The sequence below is a fragment of the Malus sylvestris genome, chromosome 12, assembly GCF_916048215.2.
Source record: "Malus sylvestris chromosome 12, drMalSylv7.2, whole genome shotgun sequence".
Taxonomy (NCBI): Eukaryota; Viridiplantae; Streptophyta; class Magnoliopsida; order Rosales; family Rosaceae; genus Malus; species Malus sylvestris.
Window position 1 is genome coordinate 22152565 of NC_062271.1, and position 18750 is coordinate 22171314.

General features: G+C 38.3%; 2 protein-coding genes and 1 pseudogene across 2 annotated transcripts; all 3 read right to left on the minus strand.

The window, feature by feature from the left end:
- Positions 1 to 2696: 2696 nt before the first annotated feature.
- On the minus strand, positions 2697 to 6396 carry LOC126594273 (uncharacterized). Its single transcript, XM_050260513.1, has 7 exons — positions 5842 to 6396; positions 4661 to 4837; positions 4410 to 4556; positions 4167 to 4268; positions 3989 to 4059; positions 3833 to 3900; positions 2697 to 3536 (listed from the first exon to the last, which is right to left on the minus strand). The coding sequence occupies exons 1-7, from the start codon at positions 6076 to 6078 to the stop codon at positions 3295 to 3297; spliced, it is 1044 nt and encodes a 347-aa protein (XP_050116470.1). The 5' UTR covers positions 6079 to 6396; the 3' UTR covers positions 2697 to 3294.
- Positions 6397 to 7487: 1091 nt separating this feature from the next.
- LOC126592477 (uncharacterized) lies at positions 7488 to 9554 on the minus strand (annotated as a pseudogene).
- Positions 9555 to 12952: 3398 nt separating this feature from the next.
- LOC126593570 (BEL1-like homeodomain protein 9) lies at positions 12953 to 17867 on the minus strand. Its single transcript, XM_050259671.1, has 4 exons — positions 16525 to 17867; positions 14024 to 14391; positions 13866 to 13926; positions 12953 to 13744 (listed from the first exon to the last, which is right to left on the minus strand). The coding sequence occupies exons 1-4, from the start codon at positions 17410 to 17412 to the stop codon at positions 13202 to 13204; spliced, it is 1860 nt and encodes a 619-aa protein (XP_050115628.1). The 5' UTR covers positions 17413 to 17867; the 3' UTR covers positions 12953 to 13201.
- Between the last annotated feature and the right edge of the window lie 883 nt (positions 17868 to 18750).

Consider the following 18750-nt stretch of genomic DNA (forward strand, 5'->3'; position numbering starts at 1 on the left):
TGTTCATTCTGTATTTCAGCACCTATTTTGTGTGTCATCTCCTCTTCAAAGTCATCTTCCTCTGTATGAGTTCTAGGCAACACTGAGATATGATTGTAGTCCATTGGAATTGAACCATCGAGTTGTTCTGATTCTTCAAACGCGAAAGTATCATGAACCAAGTCTGATACACCTTGGTCTTCTAAGAAAACTGCATTATGAGTCTCTTGAATTCTTGTCTGTGCTTGAGGATAATAAAACTTAAAACCCTTCGATTTCTCTGAATATCCCATGAAGTAGCATGAACTGGTTCTAGAATCGAGCTTCCTTTCATTTGGGTTGTAAAACCTAGCTTCTGCTTTGCAACCCCACACATGCAAATGATTGAAACTCGGTGTTCTGCCAGTCCATAGCTCAGAATGTGTTTTTGGCACTGATTTTGTAGGCACTCGGTTCAACACATAGTTTGATGTCCTCAATGCTTCTCCACATAGAAAACCAGGCAGCTTTGATCTTGAAATGAGACTTCTAACCATTCCCATCAAGGTTCGGTTTCTTCTCTCAACCACTCCATTTTGTTGGGGTATCCCCGGAGTAGTATACTGAGCCACAATGCCTTGTAACTCAAGAAATTTTGCAAAAGGACCCTTCTGTTGCCCTGCTTCTGTGTGCCTGCCAAAATATTCTCCTCCCCTATCTGATCTAACAATCTTAATCTCAAGATTTAGTTGTTTTTCTACTTCACATTTAAAAACTTTAAAACACTCAAGAACTGCTGACTTTTCTTTTATTAGAAAAATGTAACCATGTCTAGAGTAGTTATCTATAAAACTCACAAAATATGAATTTCCACAAATGGTTTTGACAGGAAAAGGTCCACAAACATCTGTGTGTATGATCTCAAGTAAATTTTTACTTCTATTTGCATCCAATTTCCTAACATTGGTGGTTTTACCTTTCATACAATCAATGCAATCAGATGCATCATTAAAATCTAATGGAGGTATGAAATTTAACTTTGACAATTGCATGATCCTATCTTTCGAAATGTGTCCTAGTCTTTTATGCCACAACATATAGGAATTGTCAAAGTTATGCTTTCGCAAGTTACCTAGGGATTATGAGATTTCACCAGTGAAAGCATTACTTGACAAGTTGAGGACATACAAGGATTTACGCACTGATGGTTTTTCTTCTTTCATAGGCATTGTCGAATCAGAAAAGGGGAAATGGACGAATAGTTTTTCTTCTTTCATGTCGACTTTGAAGTCGTCTGCCATCACTGCAGCCATGAAGAAATAGTGGTGCCAACACCATGAGAAGCGGAAGAAAGTGGAAGCATGTCGCACTCCCACCTACATAGGTGCTCATGATTGCTTTGTGTGATTTTCATTATATAAACACGTACGTCATCATGTTTTTTCTCTTTAAGAGTAAATACTTTAACCAACTGACCTACAAGTCTTATGTGTACGTTTGGTTGCATGAACGTCATTCTTTTTCTGCCCAAAATAAAAACTTGCACTTAAATCACTCGCTTCTTATTTTGTTCGTTCTATGTCAGGTGGAAAAATTAACTGTTACCAGTACTGTTTTTTGCTCATTAGTGTAAAAAAAAAATATTTAAAAATAAAAAAAATCGTTAGTATTTGGAAAAGAATGAATCAGCGCCTACAACATATACTCAACCAGGTTTTAACATAGTTTGGATGGATGGTTGGAGGCTTTGTTGCTTGCAGTTTGCTTACTTCCAGAACACCTAGAGATTTTCAACCAGAAACTCTCAGTGCATTGCCACCAAACACACCAGAAATTCTCAGTGGTCATTCGGGTTTGTGGTTGGGTTGGCTTTCAAGTCTTACTGTGTTGCTTTCCTTCTTACTGTGTTGCGTTCAAGACTTCGGTAGTCCAGCCTACCAAGTAGTCCGACTTTTTAAACATTTTTTACAATTGATTTTTTAAGAATCAATCGTTCAATTTTTTAGAGTTGGTCTTCACCTTTCATTTCCTAGACTACTGAAGTAAAATTACAAATTTTGTCTCATAGCATATTTTTTATTGGTATAGGAATAAAAGTTTAGTGGCACTACCAGCATTAGAGCATCTCCAATTCGGAATTCCTACCATCACCATTGAGAACTCATTTAGGCAAGTAAGAATCATTCGTGCGTGTCGGGTGCGTTTGGCAGCTAGACAACAGCGTCGCACCTCCGCTTGGTGGGGACATCATCCAACTCAAAAAAGAACGTGTGCCCCACCACATTAGGAGTCCCTCCAGCGTACCTATATTTGGGAATTTTTTTAAGAAAACTAATGAAAAGTAATTGAAAACTTTGAGTTTTAATGATAAGGACAAAATAAAAGATTAAATGAATAGTACCAATATTGACTTTTTAGTGTAAAAATATGATTTTTCGTCAAAGTGAACAGTACTGATCGTTTTTCGTTAAAGTTGCTAATTTTTTTAGTACCCTGGCGAGCCTACTTTAGAGCCTCCATTTCCGGCCCATTGGAGAATGCTTGACCCTGCATATAGGGATTATACGGTGGTAGAGACAACAATGAAGATGCTTTTAAGAACCCATCCCATGATCCCAAATTAACTTTTACAGTCGTCGTATGACGTTCATAATTGTAGTACATCTTTAATACAAACGATAAGATAGGTCCAACAATCTAAGACGTATGTTAAAGAAAATTAATAAATTCTCACAAGATTAGTAAAAATGAAATTATACATATATAGAACGTCTTTCTGTAACCGACGAATATATCTTGTAAAATCGTTTCAAAAGTGTTTCATTTCCCTTTCCATCCAATGGACTCCCTAAGCGAGCTCCTCAGTTAAACTATAACAAAAAAGTTAAAATCAGACCGAACACAAGGGGAAGACAAAAGGGCTTCAAAAGGGCGGAACATGTAAAAAGAAAGAAACTCTAAAACTTCAACAGAGTAAAAAAGAAAAAGAAAAACACAAGGGGAAGACAAAAGGGCTTCTACAACAAAATTGTTACGGTGACCACCGACGAATGCGTAAAAGTTTGCTTACTTCTCATGTCAAAATGGGAGCATGTTGTGACTCATGCAGCTAAACTAACCTATACAAGAATAAACAATATGGTCACACGGCGGCAGCAGCAGCAGCAGCAAAATTTACCACCATAATATTTCTCAAACTACCACAACTATTGCTCTAAGTTGTGTCTTTAACCAACTTTATCCTCTCCCCTACCTTCGTATGTCGGGAAACCCCCACCGAGTTCGAGAAATTCCATTGGCTCGGCAGATGGCGGAAAACGGGAAATTTAGAGGCAACTAGTCACTTGATTGGATGCGGGCAAAAAGCATTTTCAATGTCTCGTAAGTCATGAAGACAATTCCTACACTTGGAACGACCTTGTAATACTCTGGCATTATCCCTCTATACAAGCCCCGCAGGCCTTCAGTCCGCGTTATGTGCCTTAAAGTCCCAAGTAAGCCCGTATTATAGACGCGGGCTCGACCACCAGCCCCCTCCAACTGCATTCTTCGCCTTACAAGATCCAAAGGGAATGTTGCTGAAACAAGAGCAAAAAATAATCATTCAGAAGAAGAACAAATCCGAAATCTTATTGCTAGATTCTAGAAAACTAATTGGAAAGTCCTAACATAATTTTCTATCTATCCGCTTCAGAAATTTATATAGGTTTTAAAGGCATCGTACATGGAGTATTGTTCATAACCACAATGTATATAAAAATTTGGTACTGAATCTACTAATGCAAATACATTCTCCACTGTCCATCACGCCATAATATTTCTAATAGATGTTCCATCTATTTATGCTTCAAACCGACTGTCACAGATCACTAACCTGTTGATGAGGCAATGCCTGAAAGACTGCCGCAAGCAAGACTGACCACAACAGTCGAATCATTGGGCCTGATGTCAATAGAATTAAAAACTACAATATTACAACTTAATGAATAGAGAAGCTCAGCCTCAAATCAACCAGATATGCAGTCTTTACCTTTGGGACTGCCAAAAAGATCTCAAAGCCTCATAAACTGAGAAGCTTATTGCTATACTGGGTCCCACACCCTGTATCGCAGCAAGAAGAAAAATAGAATTTAGTGTCAACGGAATGAAGAAATGAACCATAAAAGATGAAAAAATGAAAAAATGAAAAATGTGCAAATAAAGCATACCAAAAGTGTCGCTCCAAGTCCTTTATACAATCCCCAAAAACCTTCTTCTATGCAAATTGTATGAAATGCATGTCCAATACCTCTGTAGTATAGTGCATTTCTCTACAAAATTGGAATACACTAATGAACTCAAACTGAAAAAAATTAGAAGGGAATGAAAGTTATAAATCAACATTACAATGAGAATCAGATGTCTTTTCTTAGTTCTTAATTCTTAACCCACAAAAAAAATCTTAGCAATACCTGGGCTGCAAGACGTGTCCTCACAAGATCCAGTGGATATGTGGCTGAGGCAGCAGTTAACCCTGCCATCCCACCACCGAGAAAGTGCACACACATGTCAGTACTTGCATTACCCCTAAAATTTTCATCAACAAGTGAATGCAGCAACTGCAATATAAAATGAGGTCAGATGAAACCAGAGCAAACTGCAAGGACAACATTGATTTGTACTCAACAAGCTTAGAATTCAGTCCAGGCATGTATTAACTCACGGTCTTGTAGCGTTCATAAGCATAGAAGCTGACGGCAGAATATGGAAGGCGATGAGCAATGGTAACCAGATTGCCTCTCCAAAATGCTTTAAACCCTTCCTCATGGATAATACGTGAAGCCTCATGCCATATGCTAGCCTTACTCAATGTTGCAATATCAGAGTGCATTCCTTGCACCTAATCGAAGTAAATGATGGATTAGTAAACTAACCACCTTCAAACAGGAACATCGCTAGCACCGCACGAGAGAAAAGTTCAACAAAATCCCATCACACATAATGATATGGAACTGTCCATCCTTGCCCAATGTTTGGACGAGGGCTTCAAATTTCCAAGGAACTTTAGGCTCAATTGTCAAAAATGCACTACAAACTACTGAAACACTACAAATGCAATACAAATTAGCCTTTCAATGTGTCATTTGAAATTTCTCTGAAATGTATTGCATCTAGTGACTTTCAAGTCCCTCTCTAATTTTTATAGTGCGTTCCTAACAAATTTAGCCTAAGTTCCATGAACTAGAAGTCCCTCGTCAAAGTGTGCCATTAGGTTAATTCATCTTTCTAAACTAAGGATGATAGCCAGCCTTAAGTATAAATAGCTACATAGGAATGAAATGAAATGAGCTTCCCACCACAAACATTATTGCAAAACATAAACCCACGAGCAATTGAATAATACGGAAACGCCTCTGCTCTTAATCATTTTCTTAAACCCCAGATTCCAACACAACTTCCACGGCTCTACTCGACACCAAATCACCAAAACAAACTTTCTTTTTTCTAGCAATATTTATCTTACGCATGTCATTTCCACACAAAAATACTCCCAAAACTTTTGTCAATTTTCAAGTGTAAAAGAACATTTTTTAACTAACACCAATCCAACAAAAGCAATTAAACATCTTCAAGATTCAACACACCGTGCCCTGTATTTTCTTTTGCCATAATCTCAACTCTCCATAATTCTTACAAGAAACTAAAACTAAAAATTCAGAGAATAAAACCCTTTATTTCATATCCCACATTAGAAAAACAGAGCCCCAACTTTTAACACTTAGAATCCCATTCATCAAACATCAATAATGCTTGAAAACACAAACCCAAAATAACCCATATCACAAAACAATAATACCAACATAATTAGCACAAAAAATTCATTGAAATTAATAAGAACAGAACCTGAAAGAGGATGGTGAGGCGAGCAAGAGGCGCAGTGCAGGTTTTGCTAAAAGCACCGGCGATACCGCCAGCTAAAAGCTGGTTCACCGTCCCTATCTGGGACTGCTGATTCAGGGACTGCTTCGCCTGGCTCTGCTGCTGCAAGAATTTCCTGGCGCCCCCATCCACCACGCCTCCCTGAGCTGAATTCGAAGCTCTCTGCTTTCCTTCCATCACCACCCCAACTCGAGCTTCCATATCCAAAACCCTCTCTCTATCCTTATCTCCTTCTGCCTCTAGAAAGCTTCAATCTTTCCCCTGTCTGTGAATTTGGGTCGGGCAGAACATAGCTGATCTCACATGGGTTTTGGCGGTTTGAAGAGAATCTTATAGAATCCGTGGAATTTGGTGAGACTGTGCGGTCACGGAGTTGGAAAATCAAGGAAGAAGAAGGGAGTAGAGAGAGAGAGAGAGACCCTTTTGAGAAAAGTGGAAACCCTAACGAGGGGTTTACGAACTTGTGGTTTAGACTGGTTTTCCCAAAGTGTGGACACCCTTCACATGTGGAACATTTTTCTGCGAACAATGCTTGCCTACTCATCGAAGACACCTACTCAAAACTTTTCAATCATTTTATAAAATTAAAAATGTTTAGTCAATCAATTATAACAAATAAATAAATAGTTCTAAATACTCTTATCAAATTCATCTATCTATTTTTATACAATTGATGTTACTCAGTACTACGGTTTGATGGTATTCTTCTTTACTTAGAAGTGAGAGATCTTAGGTTCAAATTTCGTAGATGACATTTGTGTGACTTAGCTAAACTCCCCCTCCTCTTAGTGTAAAAATATCGATATACTAAAAAAAAATTATGACTAAATGACCTTAGTTTTAATTGATTTTTTTACAAAGATCAGCTTTGTAGGCATTTATAATATGAACGATTCTGATCATAAACACGAAATCCAGTAAATCAACAACGAAGAATTTTGAGTAAGAATGCCAATAATATTCTTTTTGTGCGTGCTTTGAACGATGACATCGATGAGTATTTTCCAAGTGCGTTTTCACATTTCTCTTTTTTTTCTTTCTAATTACTTATATTTTTGGGTTTTCTTAAATAATTCTAATAATTTTTTTTGTTCAACAATATTCTAAATTATTTTAATTGGTAAAGACGGGTAAGTAGTGGATTGCTCTAATTAATTAGAGATTTTCTCATTAATTTACTGTCTTTCAGATTTAAACTCTTCCCAACATACAGGATTTGCCAATTGGTTAAATTATTCGAATATTTGGTTTGAGTTAACTTAATGCATTGGTTATATAACCATTCCAAAATGCAAGAAGAGTGTGACATTACAACGTGTGGAAATAGAAAATTTCAACGTGCCCAAAAATGCAAGTTACTTCTAGAACGATGAAGTTCTCCATCATGACCAAAGAACAAAGAATCTCCCTTGAGTTCCTCGAGTCTTTTTCTCATATCGTTGCCCCACGATTTGCTCTAAACTTCCTTTACCTTGACAAGTTCTCAATGCAGATTGAGATCGAGCTCTTTCCTTTGTTAACTAAACTGAAATATTTGAGAATTGTAGAGAAACTGAAGAAGAAAGAGTAATAGAGAGAAAGGTGAACTAGAGAATTAAGAGAGAGAAATATGAGACTTGTATTCACATTACAGAATGATTACATAACTCTGTTTTTATAACAGAAAATCTAACAGCTCTAACCAAATACAAACAGACTTACTAACTATATCTCTGACTTGTACAATCAAAGTCATAAGTTTTTCCTTCACATAAGTGCTCCCTCAAGTTCCGTACAATCACATACATTGTAAATACTTGTAAAATTTGGTTGTCCTCAAACAGACAACGCACGTCTGCAAAGTGTTTGTACACACAACTTGTTTGTACCATTCTTGGAGCCTCCGTATTTAGACCTCGTATAAATACTCGGATGACTCAAATGTAATTATGTAATAAATGAATGGGCAAATATGTAATAAGTGAGGAGCCCTTATTCTATAAAATGACTCATCACTCTCCTCATTAGGGGAGGTCAATTCTTAGGTCATCAGAAATGAGCTCTCTCACCCTCAGAAGCTCTCTCTCCCTCACAATCCTCTCAGAGAAATATAATATCAGTGTGGACGTAGCCCAAACATTGGGGTAAACCACAATACATCTTGTGTTATTTACTTTCTTGCAGATTCACGGTCGGATTTACGTTGTTCCAAGACCCCTCCGGTTTTGTACATCAACATTTGGCACCGTCTGTGGGAAACGATACTAAAAGTTATGTCCATTCTCTTTCATTTTTTCACCTCCACCGTGAATCTGCAGAAACCCAGGAACCAAAGTCATTGCAAAACTCATCTCTCAAAAATGCATAAATGAAGACTCTCTTTCTAGCTCTTCCAATCTCTGTCTTTCTCTCTTTAGACTCTCTCTTTCTCTCTCTCTTCAGTCTACAAAGCTCACATTTTTAAGCCTCAAAACCCCAAGTCTTTTTGCACAACTCAAAGCACTTAAGCATAGGGCTTCAAAAACACCGGGTCCTCGCCATCCTCTCCAGCCTGGTACTTCTTCTTCAATCTCCTGATCTTATCTTCATCGTCGCCGCCGACCTTCTTCTTCTTGGAATTTTTCAAGCTGGGCTTGGTCTCCGCCGGTCGTTTCGACCTGGAACTGGGCGCGGCAACAGGCTTCGCCGAAGCAGTCTTCTTGCTGGGCATAACAACGTTGTTCTCGGGCTTGAAGACGATCGGCTTGACGGTGAAGTTGGAAGCTGGCGGCGAGTGGTTATCGGACTCGGTCTCCGACCCGGATCAAGAATCATCCTTGGATGCAGAACTTGATTGAGGATCTGACTTCATGACCGTCGCAAAAGGCTTCTCTCGCTCTCTCATTCTTCTCCAGACACTCTCTTCAGAATTTTTAAAACCAATAGTGTTCAGGATGATCCAGAAGTTTCAGAAATCGCTCCGCCACCTGGAAAGATTCAAAGAGGGCTTCACCCTGAATTTCAAAATTATGTGTCTAGTGAAGTCACTTTGATGGAAGATGGAAGCTCTAGTGTCGTATTAAATACGAGATCTCGAATGAGAAGAGCTGGATGGAGCAGGAGCACGACAAGTTTCTCGAAGCTCTTCAGCTGTTTGATCAGACTAGAAGCATGCAAATCCAACGGTGTACAGTTCATGGATGGCAGCATGGGGCTGCATCATCCCAGGACTGCCAAGTTGAAGGACTTGGTCTCTGATCCCAAGCTTTTTGGTCAGATTGACATTGCTCAGTTTCAGTATGCAAGGATAGAAGTTTCGGTCCGGACCCGACTTCCGCCCCGGATTTGAAAGCGGTCAGATGCCGAGCAGAACAAGATTTCTGCAAAAAAAAACCCACAAGAAGCACTCATGAATAAGATAAGAAGATGCCTACCAAGATTCCCTGTCTCCTTTAATCATTGCCTTCAATGCACAGAAGCAAGAAAATCATCAACCAGCTTTGAGAAAGCAAAAATGGAATAAAAGAAAAAGGAAAGAGCTGGAGAGTAACGTGCAATCCGCTGTCAAGTGGGCTTGCTGGATAAAGGAACAGAATAGAAAAAAGAAAAAAATCATGATGTTGTTAAGAGAATGTTTCAAAAAAAGAAAAAGATGAAGAGTGGGAAACAAAAGCAGAAAAGCAGAAAGCAAAAGAAGATAAAAAGAAGCAGACATAATTGTGGTGGTGATGGCATGCAAAAAAAAAGGAATTATGGGCGTAACCCATTAAGCAGAGGGTAGATTTTATTTTTGAATGATGTAATTTATTTTTCTTATCTTTCGGAGACATCTATATAAACCCCATCAGAGGGTAATAATAAAAAAAAAATTTAAAAAAAAAGGCAAGCCCAAAATAATAGGCTGGAATGTTATGTGGAGGGCAAAAACCCATATGCCCAAAAGAGCCAGGTCCTCTATTATCACCAACCAGGTGATCAAAAGTATGTCAAGTACTACAAAAAATTATTTGGCAGCCTACCGCTATTACCACCAACCAGGTGATCAAAAGTACGCCCAGTACTCCAAAATTATTCGGTAGCCTGCCGCTATTATCACCAACCAAGTGATCAAAAGTACGTCCAGTACTTCAAAATTATTCGGCAGCCTGCCGCTATTATCACCAACCAGATGATCAAAAGTACGTCCAGTACTCCAAAATTATTCATGAGCATCACTCATGTCAATCATACATAAACATTCATGAGCATCACTTATGTCAATCATACATAAACATTCATGACCATCATTCATGTCAACATTCATGAGCATCACTCATGTCAACATTCATGAGCATCACTCATGTCAACATCTATGAGTATCACTCATGTCAATCAATATAAACATTCATAAGCATCACTCATGTCAATCAGCTTCGAAAGCTTCATTTACAGAGTTCCAGCTTCAAAAGCTTTATTTACAAAGTTCCAGCTTCAAAAGCTTCACTTGCAAAGCTTCACCTACAAAGCTTCAGTGCAGGGTATACAAATACCGCCTCCGAACAACTGCCACTTCGGCTCATACATAGATTCAATTTGAAGTCTTCAGCCAACAGACTCTATTGACCGAAGACTTGAGGGACTACATTATGTACCATATATTGGGCCTCAACTGAGCCTCATGAAAAATACTTGGAGGACTTAGCCCATTATTTATGTACTGAGGAGCGAGCCCTTATTCTATAAAAGGGACTCCCTTACTTTCATTAGAGAGCATCTATTCTTCATGTACTGAGGAGCGAACCCTTATTTTATAAAAGGACTCCCTCACTTTCATTAGAGACAATCGCCGCCAGCTGAGCAACCGCCTCGCCACGAGCATCACTCCTAACCCATCACTTATGTATTGAAGAGCGAGCCCTTATTCTATAAAAAGGACTCTCTCACCATCATTAGAAAGCATCGCCGCCTACTGAGCAACCGCCTCGCCACGAGCATCAGCTCTAGCCCATCATTTATGTATTGAAGAGCAAGCCCTTATTCTATAAAAGGGACTCCCTCACCTTCAAAGCCACAAGCCCAGCCAACCAAGGCAACATAAGCCACAAGCCGAGCAGCCTCGCAACATATGCTACTTCTAGTTGAGCATCATTTCAGATTGAGCACCGCCTTATATCGAGTATTCAGTTCTAGACGACATCTAGTTACTTCGGCCTACACATGAACTGAATTTCAAGTTTCCAGCCAAAAGACTCTCTTGACTGAAGACTTGGGGGACTACTATTTGTACCATACTTAGGGCCTCCTTATTTAGATCTCGTATAAATACTCGGGGGACTTAAATGTAATTATGTAATAAAGGAAGGGGCAAATATGTAATAAGTGAGAAGCCCTTATTCTATAAAAGGGACTCCTCATCCTCACAATCAGAAAGGAGCTCTCTCACCCTCAGAAGCTCTCTCTCCATCACAATCCTCTCAGAGAAATATAATATCAGTGTGGACGTAACCTAAACATTGGGGTGAACCACGATACATCTTGTGTTATTTAATTTTTTGCAGATTCACGATCGGATTTACGTTGTTCCAAGACCCCTCCGGTTTTGTGCATCTAATCCCCATTTTTTGAATACACTGTTCAGATCATTGAAGTTCAATGTAAAATGGATCCCACAACTAATCTCCATTTAAAAAAAAAATCAGGATCCCTCCCTTTATCGGACACATATATATAGAAGGTATGTATGTACCTTTGTTCAACGCACTTAATTATTTTCTCATTCCTTGTATGTTAATAAACATATGTTATATAACAAATGCAACTCATAGATTGCATTTCTATTCATAGTAACTTGGTAAGTAAACATGTCAGTGATGCTTTAAACACTTAGCTTAGTTGAAATGAAGTTTTTCCAACAAATGAAAGGAAGAAAATCAGAAACCTACAAAACCAGTTGGATTATTAAACAATGCATCACAGTAAATTTGGGCTTCTTCTATCCAATTCCGTCCAGCATAAAAGGTTCAGTCTGGCCCAATATTTTCCTTAGGTTAAGTCTCAGGGAAATGTATACACCATGTAAGTCGTAACCCTAGAAAAACAGGCATATCTCCCAAGTGTCGACAGTCCCATTTCACTAATTACATCAAGAAAATTCCTCCTGTAAATATTTTTTCACGGATATAATAGTCAGATTCTGCAGTTTTTGTTTGGTAATTCTTCACTTGTCCATCCACAGATAATATAAACAAAAATAAATGTCATAACTTGGCCAACCTGCCAACAGAAACTTAGCCTTTCCAATCACCTTCTGGGTTTCTGTTGACCCTAAAAATTCAGTTTCCCACCTCCCAAGACCTTATTCTCTGCAGCTTCACTTTCACCTTCCCCTAAGCCCTGGAATAAAATTTGTTACATGCAAACTTCACAGAGATTTAAATAGTTTGCATGTCCCGCAGTACCTAAATACGACGTAAAACATAGAGCGTACGAGTCGGTTTTCAATAATTGTACCAGAAACTATACCCTACTCACTATAATTATCTAATAAAGGGTAAGTCAGCAAGTGATGGAATGCGCAAAACAACAAGGGTAAGTCAGCAAGTGATGGAATGCGCCCAGATTGTTAACACATTTTTCTTCCACTCGCTCATTCCGAGTTCAAACTCATCCCCTCCATTTAGAGTATAATAGAGTAAAAAAATTTGCTTGCATTAAAAAAATATAACTTTAACGAAAAACTCTCGATACTATTCATTTTAACGAAAAACTACATTTACACTAAAAAATCAATTCTAATACTATTCATTTTACCCTTTATTTTGTCTTTATCGTTAAAACTCAAAATTTTCAATCCATTTTTATTAATTTTCCTTTAAAAAAATTGGTAAGTTGCATGTACGCAGAAGGATTTGCTGTCTTCCAACGCATAAAAATAAAGGAAAACTAACAAAAACTCCAAAAAATCTTCTCTTTTAATAAAAAAACCCTTTTAAAGGTATAATGATTAGTACCAGAGAAATGTACAAATATGATTTTTCGTTAAAAGTGAACCGTACTGAGAATGTTTTGTTTGTTAAAACTCCCAGTAAATGGCAAGCCATCGCAGGATGACAGAACCTAGCAATAAACTTGGGGCAAATTTTGATTCAAGCCATGTATCATGCACGATGGTTTCATGGATCTTATTGGACATTTCATCATTTTTTTTTTCTTCGATCAATACAAAACTACCTAACAATTTAACACCAATATTACACATGGGGGTGTGACAAAATGATACATACCTCTAGCTAACACCACAATATAAGCTAACCATTCAACAATTCTTCAAATTTCAACTGAGATTCTGGCTTAATAAATGAACATCTAATTGCATGTTGTTTGACGTTCATCCCACAAAATCGTGCAAAAGTTGCCCTCCCATGACATCCCTTCCATAATGCCGATTTTGAGCTTCGAAACCAACCATTGCATAGTTCTCGCTATTGCCGTCAAGGCCAAGGCCAAAACGTTCAGCTGCATTGATAGGAAAGGGAGCTGAAAAACCAATGCCATTATTTTGGTGAAGTCCCAGAGTTAGAGACACACCACTACTACTCCCCCCTGCCATGTTCATACCAACATGACCTACATGCATATGGCTTGGAAAATTACTGTAAGATGGGCTTTGTTCAGTAGCCCCCATAGTGATATGATCATGAAGTTCGCTTCTGGTGCGCTTAGATGCGGTGTCTTGAACTCTATGGGTGGATGTGGATGGATTCTCGGATCCCAGGGAGTTTGGGGAAGGTAAATGATCATCACTTGATCTATTGGAACTTAAATCCACCCTTTGTGAAGCTTTTTGGGCTTGCCGTGTTTCTAGCATGTGTATTTCTTCCACCATTGGTTTCCATAGCCTTACTCTTGCATTAATAAACCAATTTGAAACCTGATTCAATTTAAAACAGTTGATCACGATTGCTTGAACACCAGACTCAATTGTTTTGGAAATGGACAACTTCAAAAACCAATATACTGATCCGGTTACATAGATGATAGATGTCACATACCTGGCTTCGTGATAGACCAGTTTGTTTAGCCAACATTAATTTATCCGAGTCGGTAGGATAACTGCAACATAAAGTATTAGATTGAAGTAATGCAAGGCTCATATCCATTGAAGAAAAGACTAACAAGCTGTCAAGTAACTAATTAATTAATTACTTACGGATGCAGGAAGTGTTCAAACAACCAGGCTCTAAGAACAGTAACAGCGCGCTCAGGAAGACCCCTTTGTGGTCTCCAAACAGGTTGGTGATCCACAAACTCAGAGGTATGAATGGATCTCTGGCCATATATACTTCTACTGCTATGAAGCATAGGATTTTCATCTTTTTCATGTCTTAAATGAGTACCATTCCGATTTCTGGAGTGGAGCTGATCAGTGATAGCATTCTTCAAACACTTAAAATGTCTAGCCATGGCTTTTATCGCTAAGTTTGCATAAGGAGCTGCATTTCCAAGCCCAGCAACATACTCAAATGACCTTGCCACTGCCTGCATCTGTTGACAGTATTGCTTGTACCTCCTATAAACCTATAGGAAACAAAAAAACAAAATAGCACTTTAAAATACCCTTCTATACAAACTGCGACGATATAAATGTTTGGACGTCAAAGTGCAAATTCTTAAGCTTTTGATCTTTATGCGATGTCAAGAAGTAGAATATCATTAACCAAAAAATTTAGCAGTGCTACTACCACCCCAGGGATGCAACCAAATTCATCCCTTGAGCAGTTGCCATGTAAAAAATTCATCTCGAAGTACAAAGAATTTTGGAATTGCCAACCTACCCAATAATATAGAGTAATTAACTCCTAGATGCAAAAAATAGAAATCTTTATTCAATACCATTTAGTTTCGATATAATTTAACATATATTCTACTGAAACTTTCCATATTCTCTTCGTAACATATACTAGTAATGTATGCTATGTAATAGGCCGGGTGTGATATGCTTCCATCAAATTGTGCCTATATATTCACCCCACGCCCTTTATTGATTGGGTTGGAAATAATTGTACAATTGGCCCTCGTATATATTCGTTTAGGAGTAAGTCAATGGACCCTTCATTAAAAAGGGTACCGGTACTCAATTTGACAATGTTTTTGTTATATGCCATCACATTCACACATAACAACATGCCTTAATAGTGTATTGGGAAGTTCAAAACATAAAAAACCTAACTTGTTACAGTATTAACGACATCATACCTTACCATTATTATGAAACCTTTGACGATTATGGTGTAACATTTCGGTTATTGTAATTCAAATGTTGAATGTTAACGCTATATATGTTGCAAAAGTTAAACGTGGAGTTACGAAACCAAATAGTGAATGACGTTACAAATAATTCCCTAAGGTACTGGTATCCATTTTTTGTAAAGAGTACCATGTATTTGTCCCTGGTACAGAATGAATCAAGAATCAAGATCCATATATGCATCTTACTTGCTACATAATTGCAATGAATTCACTTTGATTTGTTCACTTAGCTCTCCAATAAGTAATTGATCCACATAAACAAAGGGATGTGAAGTTAACTTCTTTAGGTTTCACCCAAAACCTTCAACCATGCATCATATACATATACATATACATATACATATATATATATACATATATATATATATATATATATATATATATATATATATCCAAGTTCTTGTTAAATACACAATATCATATTGTCTCACAGCTTCCAAGTCTTGACAAGGACCACAAAAATTCACAGCAGACCGAAAACATATCTGGTCAGTGAGATATTAAATAGGCATATGACACCATATATATGCATGAAACCATATAACGTGAGACTGAATCTTCATCATTGCCCTCCACGGCTAAAGGCAGGAAATGTAACCCCGACAGCAGGTTTAAGTCTGACTCAGATATCATCATGAAGACAAAGCAACATGCAGTAAATACATATCACACATGCACATGGACGAATTATCACATTTTGAAAGAAAGAAAAAAGTCATATGTGTGTTTTTTTTTCCATTAGAGAGTTTCGAATCTCACACGCAGCCTACTCCTACCCATCATTCTAAATAGGAACTGAAATATTGATTATTTCATTGTTCACACTTGGTAACTTTGTCTGAGTTCATATCATAAAATTTAAATTGCCCCGATCCCATCTTTTAAATTTCAAAAACATTATGGTTTTTATACTTTTTGTTTTGTTTAAATACATGTAAAAAAAAATCAATTAAACGGATTCCCTCCGCTACTTTAGGGCCAAAACTTGGAGACATTGTCACGTATTAGGAACTCATTCCATGTTTGTCAGATGCTTTATAAGCGAAAATCTCAGTGCATATATTCCCTCCTCCTATCACCTTTTCTGTAAAGACGATTTTTTGTTTTTACACTCACCAGTCTCTCCTTCCTTTAATGCATGAGTCTCATAATCCCCTATTAATTCCATAATCGCACAAATGAATTGTAGAATAACCCTAATCAGTTCTTGTTAATTAACACTACCAAATTAAGGACCGCAGTTTGTACTTTGACCAAAAACCAATGAACAATCAAATCATATAATGCGCAACATACAGTCACAAACGTCTGCCCAAAATTAAATCATAAAACAAATGTTGGGCAAAACAAAAACTAAAACGGGAAATTAATTAAAAATGTAAGTTAAAATTAATTGCATACCTCGTCGAGCATGGAAATTAGTCTGGACTTTTTTCTTGTACTCTGGCCGCCGTCTCCCCCAGCCGTCAGTGAGTCGTCGTCACCAAAGCTCTCAATAGGAGGGTCAAGAAACGAAGAGGAATCCTCGGCCGTCAAGACTTTCGCGCTGTAAATTTCACGACTGCTCACATCGCAAAACTCCTCCAGCAACTGCTGCGCCGGCTTCAAAAACCTAGATCCCTTCAGAATCGAAGTGTACCCCGTGAACGGTCCAAAAGGGACAGAAGCAACACTAACGCCAGAATTTATTGAATCATAATTAATCCCAGGAGAGGAAAATCTCTGGAGACTGTTGTTGTTTGTGTTGTTCTGGGTTTGCTGGGTGTGGTGGGTGTGGTTGGTGGGTTGGGAAGAAGAGAGGGACAGAGAGAGAGGCTCTGGTTTGAAGACGACGACCTGATCGTCATAGGGAGGTTGTTGGTGGTCGAAATCTCTGAGGGGGTGGAGGTCTTGAGGGGGACAGAGAAATGGGTTGGCGTTGATTTCTTGAACGGCGGTAAGAGTGAGAGGGAATTGTGGATCCATGTAGGGATGGTGGTGGTTGTTGTGGCGAAAAGTAGAAGAGGAGGTGGAATTGGAAGCAAAACCCATCAAGTGGTTGATCACGTGATGATGACTACCCTCTTCTTTCACGGCCGGCTCGGCGCACATTAGCAAATCTGAGGAGGAGGAGATGAAGGAGGTGGTGGGATCGTATGAGAGAGGGAGCAAAGCATGGTGTAGATGTGGTGGAGGAGGAGATGGTGATGCGGGTTGGAGGCAATCCGGCTGGGCTTGACCCGCCAGGACCCGGAGCTTGTCCCTTCTGCTCTGTTGGGGCACATGGTAGGGTTCGAAACCCTCAGCCATGAAAGGAAAAAGCTCTTTAGAGAGTGAGTGAAAGAGAGAGAGAGTTGCGTGTGGCTAAGAATTTTGTGGGTGAGATTATGGAGAGAAAATAGTGGAAAAGGAGAGGCTAGGCTGTCTTATCATATGATGATGGAAGATGATGATCTTATTCTACTGAGCAACGACAACGTCTAAGTATGGCTTGCACAGGAGAGAGAGAGAGAGAGAGAGAGAGAGAGAGAGAGAGAGAGTTAATTGAAGATTTGGGTATTTGCTTCACTTCACGCATCCTCATATAAACGCAGAGAGAGTTGAGTGAGTTCAGTAGTCACTCACTCACACACAGATCTTACACAATACCAATATCTTGTTACAGTCGCGTTCTCTTTCTCTCTAAAACTCTGCATTTCTGGCACATAGAACAAGATAGAGAGAGAGAGGGAAGGGGCCAGGAGGCCCTGCAGGAGCTGGGAAGCATAGGGTTTCGAGAAACCGGACGACCACCGGCTATTTCCGGTAATAATCGAACTAACTGTGGTGGCAGATATTTCTGACAGGTTTTTGGCTCTTGTCGTTTCACTGATCTTACAATTTTCCCCTCTTTTTTTGAAATTATTTGTTTTTAATCGTTTTAGAATCCGAATATATTTTTTAAATAATTTTGTATTCCGTAATTGGGTGGTGATGACGCACGTGAGAACGCGGGAATGGACTTGGATTATCTACCCTCTCCATTCCGTACCATTTTTATGTTCTTCTATATTCTATAGTCATGATTAAATCACGTCAATATTTTATATTGATTTTTTTATAAAATAATAAGATAAAAAATAATATAAATATAAAATGTTGACGTGATTTAATTATAATTACAAAAATATAAAAAGCATGATAAAGATATGGAATGGGTAGGACGGACAATCCAAGTCCCGCGGGAATAGAGGACGTGAGTGTGATGAATGAAACATTTTCTGATTTTTTGTTTTGGTTTTGGCATTCCTCCACGCCCATCATCTTTTCCTTCTTCGCTTCTCGCTTCTCGCTTTACGAGGTTTTCTTCTTTTCTTCATTTTATTTTTTTACAATTATTATAACAGCCAATTAAAAGTATGAGCACATAAACGAGAAAGAACCTTGTACTGTTGTTCTTCTCGTTTTTTTGTTACCAAAAAGCCATACATGTTCAATTTTCAATACAAAAATGTTATAAATCCGTGGCTTTAATCCACAAATGATATGTAGCAAATACTGAAGTTGATAACTCTAAACCTTAAACCCTAGACGCTAAATTATTATATTTGAATGTACAATTATGATTTTACACAACTGTTTGAATTGCTTTGTTAAAATCGAAATTAT